Here is a 22,307-nt window from a genome sequence, read left to right on the forward strand (position 1 = left end):
TTGTAGTCTTTTTGGCTTAGGACTACACTTGCCCGAGGATTTCTCTCTTGGAGTTGGTTTATATACCCAGTCTTGCCAAACGTGTGGCTTTGTAGCTTGTTGTCCTTATAAGACCCCACTCCCATCTAACTAGGTGCATCGTTTTTTTCTGTACACATTTAAGAACTAGAAGTCCCCTATCAAAATTTGCTAAGCCAAGTGGTGTTTGGCTGGCACACTCTCTGCTAGCCTGGAAAATGTGAATTTCTCCCCAGGAGCAAAATCTTGTATGAATTGTTTCCCAGTTTTTCTCTCCACTTTGAAATCTACTTCAAAGTTATTATTTGGCTAGTGGGATGTGTTTTCCTTCCCTTGAGGTCTATAGGATTTGCTTCTGATGTGTGGATGGGGCACAGGTTTTTCTTCTGCTCTGTCATTTTTATCTACGTTACATATGAACATAATCATTCTCACCCCTAAACATGAAACTAAACCTTTAGGAAATTGCAAAAGCCTGTTTCACCTCTATTTGTTCTTTAAAGATGTTCAGCCCAAGAAAGAAATACTCTTCCACCCATGTTCTCTATGATTACAGTTTTAAGGATCAGTGAACCAACAGCAAATGTGTCATGGATGGTAGAATTGTTAAAGATAGGGATTTTTAAAAAAAAATCAGTTCAGGGTTTGATTCTGATTTTTGGATAACACCACTAAATATAGATCTACACACTTTATCCTGGAACTTAATTGCCTAATAGAGAGACCAGTTAAATCATGTATGCTAGCACAAAGCTTAGTGGTTATTTTCTCTGTAAGCAATTAACAAATGTTTGAACCTACTTATATTGTAGAGAATAGGACTTGACTTTGTGATCTTCTCTTTCAAGAAAGAGAGAAGTTGAGTTATACAGAGAGTGAGTGTGTGGCTCTGTTTTCAGATAGTGTGAGAAGCCAGCTTCAAGGGCATGTCAGCATTCATGATGATGTATTGAGTCAAGTTCAAATTTTTCCTGCATTACTATATGAGATCCTGCCTGGAAGCTGTTCAGCACACAAATTACTCCTTTCCAGTCTATGATTCTTGTGGGCAGAAAAGTGAGTTATGTATATGAATCCATTCCTGTAGTTATCTTTCAACAATAGCTAAGGCAGCAGCCAAGTTGCCTCTCTATTATCATTTACAGAAAATAGACTTCAGTCTTCCACTCAGCTGTGCCAGGATCCTAGATTTTTGCTTTCAGAACTAAGACTTTGAAGTAATGATAATAGCTACCATTTACAGAACATCTACTGTATGCCAGATACTGTGCAAGATGCCTTACATGGTTTTTTCCTTTATTTGATTAAAAAAAAATTTTTTTAACTTTTTAGGGTCACATCTGCAACTTATGGAAGTTCCCAGGCTAGGGGTTGAATCGGAGCTGCAGCTGCTGGCCTACACCACAACCACAGCAACACAGGATCCAAGCCACATCTGTGACCTACACCACAGTTCATGGCATTGCTGTATCCTTAACCCACTGAGTGAGGCCAGGGATTGAACCCGCATCCTCATGGATCCCAGTCAGGTTTGTTACCAGTGAGCCACAATGGGAACCACTGATGTTTTAAATTTATATAATTTGGGGGGAGCCACACCCACAGCATGTGAAAGTTCCTGGGCCAGGGATCTAAATTTATATAACTTTGTAAGTTACAAAAGTAATACTCTTTTCAGAAATTAAGTAATACAGAGCTATATAAAGAAAAAATAATTGATGATTTCTGCCACCATTGCCCTGCAGCACCATTGCTCTGGTCACTGCTATGCCTCCTTCTGTCTTTTCCAGTGCTCACACAAGCTTGATACCAGATCCTCCAGTTTTCCCTCTAAGGAGAATGGCTTTCTCTCTGTATTATAGATGGGAAAATAAGGCCTATTTCAGTTATTAGCTCTAAGGAATTAAGCACTGACATAGAGGTCTCTTTCTGGTCAACCATACTGTTTTCATTGGGATAAAGAAATGTGGGTAATTAAGAAGCTTAAGAGGAAATCAGAAGTGTTTCTGGAACCATAAAAAAGCAAAGGTTCCTCCCATGTTACCAGACTTCTCTGAGCAGTCACCCCTGTGTCCACAGTGCCATCACCTTCCCTCCTGCTCTGCCAGCAGGGCCAGGGCCAGGCACGGGGTCAGCCTCTTGTCACCCGGAAAGCCCCATGTTCCTCCAGACAGTTATTGGGCAGCAACTTGGTGTTGATGTAGCTTTGTGGCTTAGCATCTGGAAGAGTTTGTTTAGAGAAAATTGTTTTCCACTCACAGATTGTTTAAAAATAGCCCTACTCATGAGATGTAAATTCTAGAAAGAACACAGTTATGTTCTGGGTGTCTTTGTGTCCATCATCAGGCCCTATTAAACTAAACCGCATTGACTACAGCTGGTGAAATACCTATCTAAGAGAAGGGTAACTGTGGGATTTTGAGCCCAATTCCTCTTCTTTCGCCTAGATTTTGTTCTCAAATAAAAGGGAGGGTTTTTGGGTTTTTTTTTTTTCAAATTTATGAAAACACTTCAAGACTTCATTTGAGGAATGAAAGGCCTAAGTGATCATCTCGTGATGAGCAAGGGGTGTTTTTCTACTTAAGTTTAGCCACGGGATCTCCTCTCTTTTAACAAAGCAGTATTATTCTTAAGGCCCAGATCTGGATACTCACACCATTGTATGAAGGTCTCATCCAGTTGGCTTTCCAATCATGATGAAATCTAGTGCGACACCGTTATTCCATTGGCTCTAAAATACAACCGAGCTCCCCTTGCCATAGGAAGCAAGTAAAGGGACATGCGTGATGTGCTGTGCCTAGAGCTCTTCTCTCGCTTTAGAGATGGAGGAAATCCACTGACACACCCAATGCCTGTGCCTACTGGCCATGCTGTGTTCACTGTTTACCTAAGGAACAATGCCTACTGTCTGAAACCTCCGTCCGTGATATCACAAGCTAATCAGAGCCAGCTATGGTCAGTAGGTGGATGGAAGAACTCCAGAAAAAACAGCTCAGGCTGCCATATGTCACCCCAGTGATATGTTGGTAATTCTGGGCTCTCCGAGGGTAAGGAATCAGTGCCCCAGCGTGGTACCTGGGAGCATTGTGTAGGCAACAGATCTTCTCTTTTATTTAAACCTCTTAAGGACTTCTAATTTTTTTTAAAAAATGTATTGAAGTACAGTTGACTTATTATAATATATAAGTTTCAGGTGTACAGCATAGGGATTCAGCATTATTATAGTTTATATTCCATGAAAGTTATTACAAGATAATGGCTATAATTCCCTGTGCTGTACAATATATCCTTGTTGCTTATCTATTTTATACACAGTACTTTGTATCTACTAATCCCATACCCCCAATACAACCCTCTCCCTTCTCCTTCCCCACTGGTACCCACTAGTTTGTTTCCTATATCTGTGAGTCTCTTTCTGATTTGCTATATACATGTATTTGTACTGTTTTTCAGATTCCACATATAAGTAATATCATATAGCATTTGTCTTTCTCTGACTTATTTCACTAAGCATAATAATCTCTAGGCCCATCCATGTTGCTGCAAATGGCAGAATTCTGTTCCTTTTTATGGCTGAATAATATTCCATTGTGCATATATATATATCACATCTTTTTTAATTGAGTTATAGTTGATGTACAGTGTAAGTTACAAGTGTACAGCCTAGTGATTCACAAGTCTTAAAGATTATACTCCATTTATAATTATTATAAAATATTAGCTATATTCCCTAAGTTGTTCCATATATCCTTGTAGCTGATTTATTTTTTGCATAATAGTTTGTATTTCTTAATCCTCACCCTCCTCTTTGCCCTTCTCCACTTCTCTCTCACCACTGGTAACCACTAGACTTTTCTTTATATCAAAGAGTCTTTTTCTTTTTTATTATATTTACTATTTTATTTTTTAGATTCCACATGTTAAGCGATATTAATTTTCATTCTTTTTTATGGCTGAGTATTATCCCTTGTGTTTCTGTGTGGGTATGTACCACACCTGCTTTATCCATTCACCTGTTGATAAACACTTAGGTTGCTTCCATGTCTTGGCTATTGTAAATAGTGCTGCTGTGAACATTGGGGTGTATATATCTTTATAATTAAAAAAAAAAAAAAGCTTTTTCCAGTTTACTCTTTACCCAAGAGTGGAATTGCTGAGTCATATGGTAGTTCTATTTTTTAGTTTTTTGAGGAACTTCCATACTGTTTTCCATAGTAGCTGTACCAATTACAGAAATTTGATTTCATACTTCATAACTATTGTGAAATATTCTCATGGGTAGATATAAAATTTATCAGTATATCTCTCCAAATAAAAATCAAAGCAAAAAATCCTTGTTATATGCAGCACAAATAGGCTCAACATTGTAAATCAACTATATGTTAATAAAAATGAATAAATATTATGTTTCTAGAATATGAGCAAAGTACTGTGCTAGATGGTAGCACAGTGCTTGGAACCTAGCAGATGCTCAGCTGGTATTTGTTGAGTAAATAAATGCATGAAAGAACAGGGAGTTCCCAGATTTAGCAGTTGGCAATAGCTGAAATCAAAGGTAAAGCAGACTTCGACTGCCTTCAAATGGAAATACTTTTGGAAAGTAGCAGTAAAATGAAGATTTTTATAAGCCAACGTGGAGAGCAGTGTGATAACACCATATTAACTACTTTCTGAACCACTTATTCTTCCATGCTTGCAGCTCTGGTGCAGTTAGTGAAAGGTATATCTGGGAATCTCAGAATGCAGTTTGGCCCACAACTGGTAACTAAATATGAAAATTGGACTGAATCTAAATATTGGAAGGAAACTGAATTGGTGGTGACCTGCTGGGTTGGATAGTATTGGAATCATTTGGCTGATGATGCTAATCAGGTACCATTTTGTTTTGAAATGGAAGCCTAGTAATCAAATAAGTTTAGTAAAATCCCTTGTGTTTACAGAGATCTAGTCAAAATGATTCTATATTTTCCTATTTAAGCATCCTAGTGGAAGTCATGTTTTGCCTTTCTAATTAAATATTTGCTTACATGTGCGTGATACAATGTCGCTGAATGAAGCAAAAAGCCACTTCTAATTCTTGTGGGAATTAGAATTTAGGTTTTTCTTTATCTCACCATAAGTTGGCAGAAAAAATATATTCATATTATTTCCTGTTTCCTTTATCAGTTGGATTATCAAACTCTGAAAATCTTACAACATGTATACAACAAGAATAAGTCAACGAGAATGAAGGCAGCACTGGATGAGATGTAGAATTCTACTGACACCACTTAGCAGTACTTTCACCTTAGGAGTATTATTTAACAATCCTTGGTTTCCTCGCCTCTAAAATAAGAATATACCTGCTACCCACCTTGCAGGTTGTGGAGAGAGGCAATCAGATATGTTAGGACGATAGAACCACATGGAGTATAAAAGTACAGACTTGGAGCCTAAAGGGCTTCTTGAGCAAGAATTTAACCTTAGTTTCCTGAGCTATCAAATGGGGGTCATGGCAATGCCCATCCCACATGCTTGTTGAGAGGATTAAATATGATGGTCTGTGTGAACAACCAAGCATCTATAATAACAGCTAATGTTGATGAGCATTTACTGTGTTCCAGGTACCTGCTAGCACGCATGAAATGCTCTTTAGAATGTAAATAAACTGTGTGAGGTGGAGAACCACTTACTGTCCCTTTCCTTTCCCATCCTTTGCTCCAGTGTGGCCTTATTTCTACAGTCATAGACCTGTCAAGTGCTGAGTTCTTACTAAGTGGTAGGGAAGAGGCCAATGTTACCGTATCTACTGATCCTGAGAAGAAAGCCCTGGGGTGAGGAATTGTCCTTGGAACAGGATTGCTAGCCCAAGAGTGGCATGTGTTTGGGTCTCAGAGGAAGCAGACCTATGATTTTGCATTCTGCATGCATTTCTGTAGGACTTTGGCACAGGGGTCCAGAGCTTTGAGAAAAGGAAAGGACAACCAGAAGGAATGAGCAGGAATAGGCTATGCATATCATTCCTCTCCTTCAAATCAGCCTCTATCTTTTGACTGTCATTGCCTTCAACTAATAAATTACCTGTCATTTTACTATTATTAACTATTTTTATCATCATCATAACTGCCGTCATTATTAACAGCTAATATATAGTAAATGCTTACACTGGGCAAAGTTCACTGACTTATTTATCATCATAGATTCTTTTCTTATCCTTATTTTATAGATGAGTAAAATGATAATAAATTGGAAGATAAAATACCTGCTTTAGCTAGCAAGTGGTATTGCTGGTACTAAAACTCAGGGCTTTCTGACTCCAACCCACTGGTTCTAAATACTGTGGTACCCTCTGAATTGTTTAATTATTCACAAATGAGCTCTAACTCAACAAAGCACTTTAGTTAAAATACATGCATTATATTTTGTACTCACCTAACAGCCAAGCCGGTAAAAATAAGGCGATAGGCCATCAGCCAATGTCATTTGAAGTTTTGTTGATCCTCACCAAGATCTAATAGAAGTCTTCTCTTTTAATTTTGATGATTTAGTAGACTAGATTCTAAACAATAGAAAGTTATACTTGTTTTATGTAGGGAAAGCTTTATTAATCTGCACTGTAATTCATTCATTGGTTCCTCTGCTGCTTAAGAAACTAGGTGGCCTCTGAGTTTCCCATCTCCCTTCCCAGGACCTCAGAGTGAGTAAGGATAGAGAGAAAGCTTGAGCTGGTTGCAGAGAGGACCAGCGTTGGTCAGTCTGGACCCAGGCAACCTGACTTCTACCCTGTTTCTTCCATCCCCAGGAAAGCTGCTTCCTCCCCTTCCCTTTGCCCCCTACCTAGATTGCCTTCCTCAGAGCAAGAGAGCAGTGCCTAGGAGTTTGCTCAGCACTTTCAGAGTCTTTCCAACAGAAATGAACTTCTGCTCAACTTGTCCTCAAGTCTGTTTTGAAAACCAAAATAAATAATAATTTGGTTGATAGTCAGTGTGGCAGAACACAAACAAAAATCCCGTTTTGTAGCATGGAGAGTGAACTTTAACCTTCCAAGAGTTTTTGGTTTTCCTATATGAAATATCTTTTATCGTTTTAAGATGCATTCTCATTTATTTTCTTCATTGCAAAAAAGGGTTTTCTTAGGCTTAATATAACTTATTGTAATGAATCCTCTTAAATGAAAAGATGAAGTTGAGTGCAGAATTGTAACTAGAGTTTTTAAAACATTTGTCAGCAAAAGCTATAGGATTTACTGTATAAACAAGGTCATTTAAATGTATCATGTTAATTATACAGCTACAAATACGAGTTGGATGGAAAGCCTTGATTGGATTTGTTCTATTCTGTTCTGCTGATGCAGCCTTAATTGCACCTGATAAGAAAACACTTTTAGTCAGTAAGTGCATCAGACTGCCATGACCACACCAGCAACCTGCTCCAGTTAAATTTCAAACAAATGTCATGACAGTGCTTGCCTCTGGGGTGGTGGTGGGGGGGAATCAAATGCTGAACACTTCCCCTTGTTTACTATTCAGTATTCAAAATGTAAGAGGGAGTGATATCCTTTGTGCTGTGTCTCCAAAAAGGAAATAGTCACTCAACCTTATTTAAAAACCCATGTGAATTGTTGTAATTGTATTGTAACAAATTATAAACCTCAGGGCAAGCTACAGTGAGTTCTTTAGTAAATTCAAAAGTAGCATAGACTGGATTCCAGCAGTCAAGGTATTTCTACCTTGGGTAATCAAAGGACTGGAAAGAAGTAAATTAAAGGTAACCCAGTACTCTCAACACCATTGATTTATCATTTATCACAGCAAGTGATATACACACTGATTGCCCACTTTCTTGAGGAAGTCTGCAATCAGCTTCTATTTATCCATGGCCCATTTCTAACCTAGCACCAGTTTAAACTATTGAGGCAATGGAATCAAGACTAATTGTAACATTTGCTTTAGAAAAAACATAATTAGAAGGATACATAATGCTGGATCCAGGAGTCAAATTTAAATTCCTTTTGGATTAGGAGCAGTTATGGATTACCAGTATATCTGTATGTCTAATCCCTTCTGTTAGTGTGGATGATCCAGAACTGGATGCAGCTATTGACATGTTGAAAGTGATGATAGTTATTATATGACATTAGTTTCACTAATTCTACCAAAGATATTTTTTCTTTGCCAACCATCTTCCTTGTAAGTTCTGTTGTTATGCATGCAATTTTGTTTACTTTTGAGCTTTCCTGATTTTGGAAAGCATGAATCTAGGCATGATTATTCATGTTTGGGGGAAAAAAAAGTCCTTAATAATTCTGGCTTGAAGAGAAACTAAGTCAGTAATTTACTGTTTCATGGTCCCAAAGATGACCTTTCTGGCTTTTCTTCTCTCTCCTATAGCAACCATCCACCATGAGTTATGCAAGACACATCATTAAGAAAGAAGGCTTGGGACTCCAGGGCCTGAACAAAGGATTTACAGCAACTTTGGGACGTCATGGAGTTTTCAACATGGTTTATTTTGGCTTCTACTTCAATGTCAAAAACATTGTTCCTGTCAATAAGGTAACTATTTGATATTAAGATTAAAATCCTGGAGGAAGAATCCTATCGATGATAGATAGCTACATTCGTAGAGTTGTTTCTCATGTGCAAGTCACAGAGCTGACCTCTTACATCTGTTATCTAATTTGATCCTTGCACCAGCCTTGTTCTTTGAGTGTTGTCGGAAACAAAGGCTTAGAAAGATCAAGGAAATTGTCCAGAGTCACACAGTAAATAGCAAAGGAGAGATCTGACCCCAAGTCTGACACTAAAGTGCATCTTAAAGAATCACCATTACACTTGAAAGCTTCACAGTTATCGCTAATAGGAATTTCTAGAAACTATGTTATTACTTAATTTTTACTTCAGAAGCATAACTTTCTCAAGAAAGTTGAAATCCATAGTCTAAATAAATTTTGAATTCATGAGGGAAATTAATCAGCCTAAAATTTAAATTTTACCTAGATACTAATTTCTAAATTCACCTAAGTCAGTTAGGGTAAGAAATAAAGCAACCCTTCTAGGATCTTACACTTTTGATGTAAAATAATAATAATAATATTTAATGGTAACTTATAGATGTCAGCACCCTTTCAACTTTAATCAGATAAAAGTAGCCTGTGACTTTTTTGGTTTTGTTTTGTTTTGATTTTATGGCCGCACCCGCGGCAAATGGAAGGTCTTGGACCAGGGGATGTGTTTTTAAATGGGCGTCTTTTACTAGAGCATCACAGAATTTTCTCCCACTGTCCTATTGCTTGTCTTCAATCAAACCTGTAATTCTGGAAACACCAGCTGAGGAAACATTTTTCACATTCGGGCAGTTTCCCACAGGAGTTCAGGTCTTCATTTTGCTTAATACAAAAGTATCGAAGGACTTTTTATGAAGCATAAAAACATTTCTAATATGGCTATCACCTGATTCTATAAGTTGGTTGTACTTGCTGTTGTCCAGCTACCCCCCATAATTTAGACCAGTACTTATCTCAAGTACATGTTCAAGACATGTTCCACCTTAACCATCTGTTGACAGTGCCTTGCTCACTAGCCAGAATTATTAACCAGGTTTCACTGTATTTAGAAATCTCATTTATTGAAATAAACTGACGCTTTATCAGCTACAATCTATGAATGACCACAGTGTGTATCAATCCCTCCCTGTAGCTGACTGACAGTTCTGACTCTGGTGGTCCTCAGAGCTTTTCTGTTCCATTCACGAAACACAGAAATCTGGATGACATAAGATAATTCAACTCTTAATACATTAAAAAAAAAAAAGTTTAGCTGCAACAGACTCAATAATCTGTGGAGCCCAGGACAAAATAAAAATGTTCAAAATTAAGAATTTTAAGACAGCAACAGTAGAGCAATAAATGAAGTGTGGGGCTCTTCTAAGTGCAGGCCTTGGGGGACCGCACAAGTCTCATGCCCATGAAGCTGATGTTCTTTTAAACTCTGAGATGAGTAAGGTGAATTACAACCTGGGGGAAATGTCCATGCCTCTGTTTCTCCAGGTAGCCAATAAATAGATAGAACTCTATCTATAGAAATTAGACACAATGAGGAGTTCCTGTCGTGACTCAGCAGAAACGAATCTGACTAGCATCCATGAGGATGCAGGTTCAATCCCTGTCTTTGCTCAGTGGGTTAAGGATCTGGTGTTGCCATGAGTTGTGGTATAGGTCACAGATGTAGCTCCTATCTGGCAGTGCTGTGGCTGTGGCTATGGTGTAGGCTGGCTGCTACAGCTCCAATTCAACCACTAGCCTGAGAATTTCCATATGCCATGAGTGCTGCTCTAAAAAGCAAAAAAAAAAAAAAAAAAAAAAAAAGGAAAAAATTACAATGAAATGAATTATATAATTATTTACAAATATTATATAAATGACATTTTATTACCTATATTTGTGCATGTATTTTAATGTATATGTTATTACAATAATGTGAATTTGGTTGTATTTAAGAAAGAATTTCAAAAAAATCAGTAAGATTTATAAATGATCCTGTTACTAATGCTTAAAAAAAAAATCCACAAATGTAAGCTTCATTCTACAATTAATACATTTAAGTTATTAAATGCTATGCATTATTTAAAAAAACACAGAAGCTTACGTATTTATTTTTCATTTTAAAAAAGACATCATGGTATTCTGACATTATGGAAAGACCTCATTTATCTTGCCAGTTGACAGAGGTCAGATTATATTAACCCTTATAGGTCACACAAAGGATCCGTCTTATTTATCTGAAGAGCACCGGGAAGCCAAGATTTTAAGCAGAGGAATTACCTGATCACTCAGGGTGCAGCCTTGACAATGGGTGGAGTGGGGGTAGTGAGAAAAAGACAGAGGGCAGCATGGAGATGGTTTCTGTGTGTGATGCTGGACTCTTGGACTGTAGTGTTGATGGCGAAGGCGAGGAGAAGTACACTTGACTGTTTAGAGGCCAAAAGCTATGGGATGCGGAGATGGAATCAATATACATGTTGATAAAAAGAGGCTGTGGGTAGGGATGATACCTAGGTTTGGGGCTTGAACAACTGAAAGGATAGGGGTACCATTCATTGAGAAAGAAAACCATTGAAAAAGAACAAGTCTGGGAGAGAATATTATGGACTAAACCGGGAAAACTGAGTTTGACCACATTTGGACTCTGAAGTGCAGAGGTTGGGTCTGCAGTCTCATGTGGGTACTGGAGCTTGAGAGGAGAGATCTGAGTTGCAGATAGACACCTAGATACTATTGGTATAACTGGGGGAGCATACTTTTACTGGGAGAATGATCTTGAGCCAATCACTTTACTGCTCTGGCTTCAGTTTTGTAAATATATTAATTGAAAAGCTAAAATTGTTCTTTTTACCTGACAAAATGGAGTTGGGAATAAAATAAATAATAAAAGAAATAATATGTGAAGTTGTTTAAGGTGTCATGGAAGTGTTAAGTGTGGTGATGCTGATAATCATGATTGGGGTAGGTGCAGCGGCAAAGAGGGTGGTGGAAACATTTAGTGTGTATAAATGAAGTCCTTTTCCCCAGAACTGTTCCTTTTGCACTCGAACGAACGCTGTGGTGTTGGTTGAGGGTTGGGGGCGAGGGGGGCAGGGAGTGTGTTTTGCTTTTTGGTTTTTTTCTTTTTGCCTAGAACAAAGTCATTGATTTTATGTGTTCTGTAATCTAAGCCTGATTCAAAACTGGGAAACCAGTATTCTTTCAATTTAAACCATAATAAATCAATCCTTTGCTAAGGGGAAGGTATGATAATCATTAAAACATGTTGAAGAACGTCATCAAGTTGTTAACCACAAGGAGGAGGTGGTGTTCCTTGAAGGCTTTTTTCCATCCCTGCTCTCTGCCGTTTCTAGCCATATACTTTGGACAGTTTGTTTGCAGGGTTATTGCTTCACTTCCCTCACCCAGCAATTGGTCATTCTGTTTTCCCAAGGGAATTTGAGATTTCACCAACTCTGCCTGGCCTGAGATAATTCTAGATTTTTTATTTAATATTTTTGAAAATTCACAAATTGACCTCCCAGGGTTTTCCATGTTCAAAGTATTTGATTTTATAAGAAACTGTCCATAAGGATCATATCTGGGGAGTGGAAATGGGGAGGAGTGTGTGTGTGTGTGCCTGCGTGTGTGTGAGGAGGGGTGAGGAGGGGAGGAGCAGGAAAAAGCAAACAGCCTTGACAGCTAGTATTCTGAGCTGTCAAAAGTGTCTATAAGAAGCATGTATTAATTTTATAATTGGAAATAAATCAGTGAAATTTTTATTTATTTATTTATTTATTTATTTATTTATTTATTCATTCTCTTTTTGCCTTTTCTAGGGCCGCTCCCGCAGCATATGAAGGTTCCCAGGCTAGGGGTTCAGTCGGAGCTATAGCCACCGGCCAACGCCAGAGCCACAGCAGTGCGGATCCGAGCCACATCTGCAACCTACACCACAGCTCACGGCAACGCCGGATCCTTAACCCACTGAGCAAGGGCAGGATCGAACCCGCAACCTCATGGTTCCTAGTCGGATTCGTTTACCGCTGCACCACAACGGGAACTCCAATCAGTGAAATTTTTAATAGAATCTCATAAAATAGAATACCTAGTTAACTTTTTCACATTTTATTCAACCCTAAGACTGTGTCTACAGAGTTAAAATAAGACCTTGACACAGTAAGCTCAGATGTAGCTCAGGTCAGATATCCACTCTGAAATTTTTTACTTTAATTAATTAATTTTAATTGGTGATCTCTGGCAGATACATTTTCCAAGTTTCACAGAAATATCCTGACCTTCGGTGCCATTCTATACTATTAAAGCCATTTGTAAAGTCCATGATTTTGCCTGACCCTCATCACAATAACTGTTATTTTCAGATAAGGAAATAAAGGCCCAGAACTGAAAGTTACTGACATAATTTATCTGAAGATATACAGCAGGGGAAGGAAAGAACTAGAAGCCAGAACTCTTTCCACTATATCATATAATATTTTAGCTCTACATCTGACCCTGTATTTTGTCTCACATAAATTATCACTTTAAAATTGTTACTAAAATTTAACTCAGAGATATGGCTAGAGTATCCAGACATGTAACCAGATTCCTCTTTTGCCTCTTTCAGATCTGGAACCTGGTCCTCTGTTTTCATATCCTTAGCCTATAATCTATAGAAATCAAGAATTATAAGACATGACTCTGGACAAGCCAGGCGTTATCAGTTTGAAAATGGTGCCATGTTATATATTCTTGCATATGTATTTCTAGAATCTAGATGTTCCCATGGAATGGTAAATAAGTGGCTGCGATAGAAATTTGCTTTGGATATTAACTGACCATGAAATTCATTTCATGGAGGCATTTGTGCAGTAAATGGAGTAGAATGTTAGTATAAAGAATTATCACTTCTCCCCAGAAAGAGGCCATCACTTCTCAAAGTGAAGCCCTCTAGAAATAGATATGATTAACTTAAATACTGACATCTTTTTCAAATATCCATGAAGGTCAGCTTTCCTTTCAAAAACAATTTCTTGGAGTTCCCGTCGTGGCGCAGTGGTTAACGAATCCGACTAGGAACCATGAGGTTGCGGGTTCGATCCTGCCCTTGCTCAGTGGGTTAAGGATCCGGCATTGCCATGAGCTGTAGTGTAGGTTGCAGACGCGGCTCGGATCCTGCGTTGCTGTGGCTCTGGCGTAGGCTGGTGGCTACCGCTCCGATTGGACCCCTAGCCTGGGAATCTCCATATGCCGCGGGAGCGGCCCAAGAAATAGCAAAAAAAGACACACACACAAAAAAAATTCTTTCACTTGCATTCCAAAGTAGGGTCTTCAGAGCACTTTTTTTGTGAAGCTGACACACAAATGAGAATTGTAAGATTGAAATGTTACACCTCTTTAGTAGCCTTGTCTTCCAGTTCCATATTTACTATTTTCATGCGTTTCTGTAAGTAAAATAATAATAACAGCGGAAAGGGCTATCTAAAACTCATGGCTGTCAAGAGTACTAAGCTGAGCTTTCAGTTTGCATCCTAATTAAGCATGTTTGCAGGTTATTTTTGCCAAAAACAATAGACCTTTTGTGTTGAATTCTGCCATGATATAAATTACATGTGTGGGTTAGAAATATTCTAGGAGAGAACAATTTTTCTTAGGTTCAATCTTTCTTACTTAATAAACCATTTAGACCTGTCCCTGTGGTCATTTGACTATAGACAGCACTAAGTCAAACATTTTGTGTCCTCCTAAGGTAATATTCATAAAAGATTACCTTTTAGAAATGCAAATGTTTTTCTTTTTCTTTTGATTTTTAATATGGGCTTTGTTGTGTAAATTCTAGAAAGTCTGAGGGTGGGGCCAGGCGCACTTCAGTTTATCAGAGGAAATGTGGAAATGTGTTAGTTGCATGATTTAGAGCTCTGTCTTTCCCTATGGTGTGCATTGAGCTGAATGAAAAATGCACCTTTGGGTTCCAGTGGAGAACTTAGGCAGAGATGTTTGTATTTTGAAAAGAAGAATCTCAGTAGAATTAGATCATAGTAGGATTTAATTTATGACCATTTATTTTTCTGATTCTCTCTTACTCCATCATTAGTCTTACCAATCATCCGGTAATGGGAAGGGCAAGAACATTAAAGTTTCATTAAGAACAACTCTCCTTTCTAGTAACCACGGGGGTAAAACTACGAGTATATATTATCGATAAAATTCCAGGGCATGTGACAAGATTCTGCAGTAAAAAGTGGTATCTTTCACTGGCAGTTTTCACAGACTCCCTTGGGGGGGGGGGGGATATGGGGGGAGGGCAGAAAGAAGTGGGGCAGGGGTTCAGACACTTTCTTAAATAAACTTCAGGCCAAAAGTTTCCAGTCAGGTACCACCCAAGTGGATGGAAATGAGGTGCAAGTGGCTTTAGATTCTCAGTGGGTGCCTTCTCTTCATTCATTCCAGAAGTGTACATGACACATCCATCATAGGCCGGGCACCATCTTGCTAAGTGTCAGCACTGCTCCTGCCTTAATGGGGTTTACAGTCTAGTTGAGGAGACAGACAATAAACAAGTCATTATACAGGGAACTGAGTCGTGGCAATCGTGATAAGTGCCATGAAAGACAACTCTCAAGCTGTGGGAATTTTTAACCAAGGATCCTAATCAGACCTATGGGAGAGGGGGGCAGGGTAAGGGTGCAGGAAAGGCCTTCCTTCAGAAATTTTAGGCTGGGGCTCAAGGATGAGGATTAGCCAGGCCAAGATGGAGAGGATGAACAGACACCAGAGAGAGAGGACAGGGTGTGTGACGGCAGAGAAGCAGAAAGCAGCTTGGGGAACCTCAGAGAAGATAATGAAGATAGCTGGTATATAGTGACCCTGGGGGAAAGGAGCAGTGGGGGCTGCAGAGGGCATCTGGGCCAGAATGTTTTAGGCATGTGGTGGTAAGGTAGCTGACCCCCCCTGAATGATTTAATAGAAGCGTCATGTTGAACACACCATGTAAGTAGCACTAAGCAAGCATGGGAAAGTTTCATTATAGAGGGAGTCCATCGATAGAATCTCGTGAAATAAACTTGGTTCAAAGACTTCTTGATCAACTGCCTACCTCCCTATCCTAGCATCTCAGTGTGTCCTTGCCCTGACTTCTCAACATTTAGAATTTCGATTTGGGATCCTGGCTTTTTAGCTTTCCTTGGGATCAGTGTCTTTGTTGAAGCAAGGAATAGACCACACCAAAACAGAAAAATCCTCCGGTTCCCAAGGAAATATGTTAACACTTTCCTGCATTTTGTATGATAATACTGGGTGGTATAATTGACTCTCAGAAGGTTATATATATTTGATTTTTTTACAGAGAGATATTTATAAATAATAGATATATAGAGGTGTATGTCTGTATATATATATAATGAAATAATCAAATAACTGCTGTTCTTAAACTCCTAACCCATTTTGACACTGTGTGTATTTTATAATTTGAGCTAAGTAGGTAAGACCTTTAAATTTTTTTTTTAAGGGCCACACCCATTGGCATGTGGAAGTTCCCAGGCTAGGGGTCGAATTAGAGCTGTGGTTGCTAGCCTACATCACAGCCACAGCAATTCAGGATGTGAGCCACGTCTGTACCCTATACCACAGCTCGAAACAATGCTGGATCCTTAACTCACTGAGTGGGGCCAGGGATCAAACCCGCATCCTCATGGATACTAGTCAGGTTTGTTACCACTGAGCCATGATGGGAACTCCTAAAATTATTTTCTATTTCACAACCTTTTAAAGAACAGACATTTTAGGAATTTTCATGGCTATTTTCTGAATGGCTACATTTAGATTCTGAGCTTTTAATAAGACTTTGATTTCACTCCAAAGCCCAGAGCCCTACAAGGATAGGATCTTGGGAATACTCCACATTCCTTGAAGAATGCTTATCAAGTAAACCATCTTATTTTAGTTAGTGACCTTCTGTATAGTGAGAAGCTAGAATTTCCCCAAATTATCTCACATGAAGAAAAAACAAACATTGTAATAGATTCTTCTGATAGCTCTGAAGTGGAAACAACTGTATCTTTTAATTAAGGTCCAATAGCAGGTATTTTCACTGGGGGACAAGACGGCATGATACCAGGAGAAGAAAGGCTTTTCTCAAAGTTTATGAACAAAACAGCAAAAGAGAATGAAGATTAAAGAAAATGAAAGGTGCATACTGAGAGCTGACTCTACTCCTAGTTGACTTAGGCCACTGAAATTGACACTATCTAAAATGCAAATTACTTCTTTTAAAAAAAAGAGGCAGTTCACTCTCACTCAGGCTGCCTCCCTGTTCAGTTACCAAGAGACAACTATGATTTCAACACACCACATCATTTTCATAACAACCATGGCCAGCTGTGGGGAAAGCAATGCTGGGCTGCTCTTATTTGCCTTGTGGTTGCCACCAGGTGCTTAACCAGTGTGTGTATGTACCTCCTTTGTAATTTGCTTCTGAGACCTTGGTTCTTTGTGGATTATGTCTTTATAAAGGGGAGAGAGCATTTATTAAACACCCATGATGTGTCCAGCCCAGATTACACACAAAGATGAATGTGCCATGGCAGAGTTCCTTCCTTTAAGAGGCCCTGGGCTTTGGAATGAAATGTATTACCAGACTGTGTTTTCTGCAGTTTCTTCCCATGCAGATACATCATAAACTTTATGTTGCATCACCTCTTACTTGCAGCCTTGAGAAATTCAGAATTACAGCTTGCCCACCCCTCCACCTGTTGATGATGACGTGCTACAGAAGGGATGGAATAGTTAAGTATAGAATTGATGTCTGCTCTTAGCACAAACTTAACTGTAAAATTATGGAAATAACTGTGATAGGTCCTATTAAAATTGGTTTTGCCCACATTTTAAAATATCATCGAATTTAATCTAATTAATAGATTTCTTAAAATGTTCAGTTCCTTTTGAATCACCCTGTTACGGTTATAACATTCCCATCATCAATTTTCTCTTTCACTTAGGGAAGAGGGAGCTGAATAAAAAGAGTTCTGCAAAGAAATATTTTGTGATATGCTGAAAATCATGTCTCTTTATAGGACCCCCATATTGTCTTTAATTTTCTTATCCAAGGCATTTTGCAGCAGTCTTCTTTTAGTCACTTCTAAACAAAAATTTTAGTTCTTCAAATGGTGAACCTATTGTAGGAATTTTTGACAAGTAACATTAAATCCACTCTAGGATCGCCCGAAACCAGTCCTGAACAGAGAACATTCCTCTCAGTGTCCTCATTTTAAGGCGATTTGAGGAACCAGGGTATACTGACTTCAAGTTAGGTCATTAGGAACTCTGTTAAAATTACTCAAAGCTAAAGTTAGAAAGGATCTCGGATTTGATGTGGTATCAAGAGGAATAAAAGGGTGAGTGAATTGCAGCAAAGGAAATATGATTTTGAGGTGACATGAGGTAAGAGGATGACCTTAATGTATATATATATATTCATGCTGAGCTCCCTTGAATGAGAAGCCTGATTTTGCCTTGTGGGGAGCAGCAGGCTTCCTGGCCAGTCTCCCTCACCACCCCCAGCTCTCACTAGCTAACAAATCCTGCTTCCTCTATCTTCCTTAACCCTCTCCTTCTGGCATGCCTCTGTGTGGAATGTCTTCTTAAAGATGCCAGATCCTAATCACAAAGGCCTGTGAGATGGGCGAAGTTTCTCTATTTATCAAGCCAACAGCCAGCTGGCCAGTCACTAACCAAGGCATCAAAGTCCATGCCAGGGAAGGTTAAAAGGGAGGCATATGCTTCTTTTGATCAAGATATTTTGCTTCTCTGCATGTTAACTCCTTAAGTGCCACTACTTTAAATTTGCTGGTACTGTTTTTAGCTGCCATGTAATGTTTGGATTAGATGGTTAAATTAGTTACAGATATGTAGTGTGTCGGTTTTTAACTATTTTGAATCATAAGATCTCATTTCTGAGGACTTGGTGCCTTTCGTTGAATTTTTAGAGGTCGTGGAACATCATTGTTGCCAATGGTTTGGGATCGGTTATTCATGTCTCTTGTTAAGCTGTGGAGAGTCTATAAACAATATGTCCTGTCAGGGAAATTCACTGAGCTTCCCTAGGAGGGGCTGGTAAACACATCTCTTAAGCTCTGCACTCATCCAAAGATCACACTGTGATGGAAACAGCAGTATGATTCTAGTAAGAGACCTTGTGTTCAATCCCAATTCTGATACTTAACTAGTTAGCCATGTCTCTATGACAGTTTATGCCTTGTCTCTGTCTTAGTTTCCTCATTTGTGAAATGGAATATTAACATCATCCTTAAAATGTTTGCAGGGGAATTAAATAATTTTTTGAAAATTAAGCATGTTGGACTTTGTATTGCCATTACAAAATAAGGTCAGTGCATATGAAAGCCACTAATACTTAAGATTGCTCAGCTCCAGTTTAATTATAAGTTCCATATTTTTTGAGAAAAATTGGAAAATATTCAGAGGAAAAGAATAAAACTCATCTGTAGATAGGGAACTAATATATACTACTACTTAAACAATTAAAAGCAACTGTGGTTTTTAAGCATGAGAAAGAAAAGGTTATTGCAATAATGGTTTGTAAATCATGATGAATTATGTCAAGAATGGTGACAGTTGATTGCCCTTGCAATTGAGCAAAAAATTGGAGTAAAATAGTTTAGGCATATGCTTGAGAAATGTGGGTTAGGGAAAAAGGAAGTTTCCCGATTGCTGACAGTTGGAGCAAATTATGGAAGTAGGTTGGAAATGTTTAATAACAGAATAGATTTTTTATCAACATTAATACCTATTTACATAATTAAGATATGATCCATAAAAAATATTTTACTTAGGCTACGTGGTATTCTTTTTTCCATCAAGTTTTTTAAAAAAAATTTTTTTGTGTCTTTTTGGGCCACACCCATGACATATGGAGATTCCCAGGCTGGGGGTCTAATTGGAGCTATTGCTGCCGGCCTACACCAGAGCCACACACTTAGGTTGTTTCCTTATCTTGGCTGTAGTGAATAGTGCTGTAATGAACATAGGAGTGCTAATATCACTTTGAGATTCTGATTTTATTTCTTTTGGAGAAATACTAAGAAGTGGGATTGCTAGACTATATTATGGGTATATTTTTAATTTTTGAGAAAGCTCCATATTGTTTTTCATAGAGCCTATACTATTTTGGATCCCCATCATCAGTGTACAACAGTTCCAACTTCGCCACATCTTCACCAACACTTGTCTTTTTTTTAAACATATATTAGCCATTCTCACAGATTGGCAGTGCTATTTCACAGTGGTTTTGATTTACATTTCCCAGATTATTAGTAACATTGAGCATTTTTTCATAAACCTGTTGGCCATTTGTAAGTCTTCTTTGGAGAAATGTTTACTTAAGTCCTTTGCCCATTTTTAAATCAGGTTATTAGTTTTCTTGGTATTAAATTGTAGGAGTTGCTTATGTATTTTAATATTAACCACTTGATATGTAGTTTGCAAATATTTTCTCCCATTGTCTTTTGACTCTGTTGTTTCTTTTGCTGCTCAGAAGTTTTTTTAGCTTGGCATAATCCCAATTTTTATTTTTGGTTTTATTGTCTATGCTTTTAGTGCTACATCCATGAAGTCATTGCCAAGACCAATGTCATAAAGCTCTTGCCAAATGTTTTCTTCTAGGAGTTTTATAGTTTTCCATTCTTATTTTAAGTCTTTAATCCATTTGAGGTTGAGTTTTGGGTATGGTATCAGGGTTCATTTTTATTCCTTTTGATGTGGGCATCTAGTTTGCCCAACACCATTTGTTAAAGACTATCCTTTTCCCATTGTGTATTTTTGGTACCTTTGTTGAACATCAGTTGACCATATATGATGCTTGGATTTATTTCTGGGCTCACTATTTTATTCTATTCCATTAGTCTATATGTCTGTCTTTATGGCAATACCATACTGTTTTATTCACTGTATTTTTGTAATATATTTTAAAACCAAGACGTCTAATGCCTCCAGCTTTATTCACATATCTCAGGGTTGATTTGGTACTCATGGTCTTTTGTGATTCCATATGAATTGTATGTACTTTTTCTGTTTCTATGAAAAATGCCACTGAGATTTTTACAGAGATCATATTGAATCTGTAGATCATTTTGAGTACTATGGAAATTTTAACAATACTCAGTCTTCTAGTACATGACAATAGAATGTTTTGTGTTTGTCTTTTTAAATTTTTTACTAATATTTTGTAGTTTTCAGTACAGAAATCTTTCATCCCCTTAGTTTATTACTAAGTATATTATTTTTTGTTGGTGCTAGTGTAAATGAGATTATTTTCCTAATTTCCTTTTCAGATAGTTTACTCTTAGTGTGTAGAAATATGAATGATTTTCATATGATGGTTTTGTATCCTGTGGCTTTACTAAATGTATTTCTTTTTCTTGCATAATTGCTCTGACTAGGACTCCTGTTACTATGTTAAATAGAAGTGGCAAGAGTAGTCATCATTGCCTTCTTACTGATCTTAGAGGAAAAGCTTTCAGTTTTTCCCAGTGAGTGTGTTGTTAGGTGTGTACTTTTCTTATATTGTATTTGTTATGTTGAGGTACTTTCTTTATGTTCTTACTTTGTTAAGAGTATTCTCATGAAAACATGTTGAATTTTGTCAAATGCATTTTCTCCATCTATTGTGAAAATCATGTGATTTTTATTCTTCATTCTCTTAATGTACGCTGTCACATGAATTGATTGTCATAGGTTGAAACATCCTTGCATCTCAGGGATAAATCCCACTGTGTCATAATGTATGATCCTTTTAATGTACTGTTGGATTATATTTGCTCATTTATTTTATTAAGAATTTTACATCTAGGAGTTCCCATCGTGGCTCAGTGGCTAACAAATCCAATTAGGAAACATGAGGTTGTGGGCTTGATCCCTGGCCTTGCTCAGTGGGTTAAGGATCCAGTGTTGCCATGAGCTGTGGTGTAGGTCACAGACACAGCTCAGATCCTGCGTTGTGTGGGCTGTGGTGTAGGCTGGCAGCTACAGCTCCAATTAGACCCCTATCCTGGGAACCTCCATATGCTGTGGGAGCAGCCCTAGAAAAGGCAAAAAGACAAAAAAAAAAAAAAAAAGAATTTTACAACTATAGTCATCAGAGATCTTGTCCTGTAGTTTTCTTTTCTTGTGGTGTCTTGGTCTGGCTCTGGTATCAAGGTAATGCTGGCCTCATAAAATGAGTTGGATGGGAGTTCCCGTCGTGGCGCAGTGGTTAACGAATCCGACTAGGAACCATGAGGTTGTGGGTTCGGTCCCTGCACTTGCTCAGTGGCTGTGGTGTAGGTTGCAGACACAGCTCGGATCCTGTGTGGCTGTGGCTCTGGTGTAGGCCGGTGGCTACAGCTCCAATTCGACCCCTAGCCTGGGAACCTCCATATGCTGTGGGAGCGACCCAAGAAATAGCAAAAAAAAAAAGACAAAAAAAAAATTGAGTTGAACGTGTTCTCTCCTCTTCTATTTTTTGTAAGAATTTAAGAAGCATTGGCAAATTCTTCTTTAAATGTTTGGTAGAATTCACCAGTGAAACTACCTGGTCCTGGGCTTTCATTTGTTGGGAGGTTTTCGATTGCTGATTTAATAACTATACTAGGTATAGATCTGTTCAGACTTTCCATTTCTTCATGAGTTAGTCTTGGTAGGTTGTTTCTAGAAATTTATACATTTTTTCTAGGTTATTCAGTATGTATGTAATTGTTGATTATAGCCTCTTATGATCATTTCTAGTTCTGTGGCATCA

The 22,307-nt window shown here is 38.1% G+C and overlaps 1 protein-coding gene across 14 annotated transcripts in view; it reads left to right on the plus strand.

The window, feature by feature from the left end:
• Window positions 1-22,307, plus strand: part of SLC25A21 (solute carrier family 25 member 21) — a 513,478-nt gene that overhangs the window by 476,004 nt on the left and 15,167 nt on the right. For all 14 annotated transcript variants that reach the window (XR_014810647.1, XM_084968940.1, XM_021099142.2 and 11 more), the window contains one exon: window positions 8,388-8,552. Coding sequence is in view for 13 of the 14 variants with exons in the window: in XM_084968940.1 (XP_084825066.1) it covers window positions 8,388-8,552 (165 nt within the window). In the remaining variant the exon portion in view is untranslated. The remainder of the gene's footprint in view (window positions 1-8,387; window positions 8,553-22,307) is intronic.

The sequence above is a fragment of the Sus scrofa genome, chromosome 7 (assembly GCF_054392235.1).
Source record: "Sus scrofa isolate SSC_HxYL_T2T_F1_AM1 chromosome 7, Sscrofa_HxYL_maternal_Yorkshire_Landrace_v2.0, whole genome shotgun sequence".
Classification (NCBI taxonomy): domain Eukaryota; kingdom Metazoa; phylum Chordata; class Mammalia; order Artiodactyla; family Suidae; genus Sus; species Sus scrofa.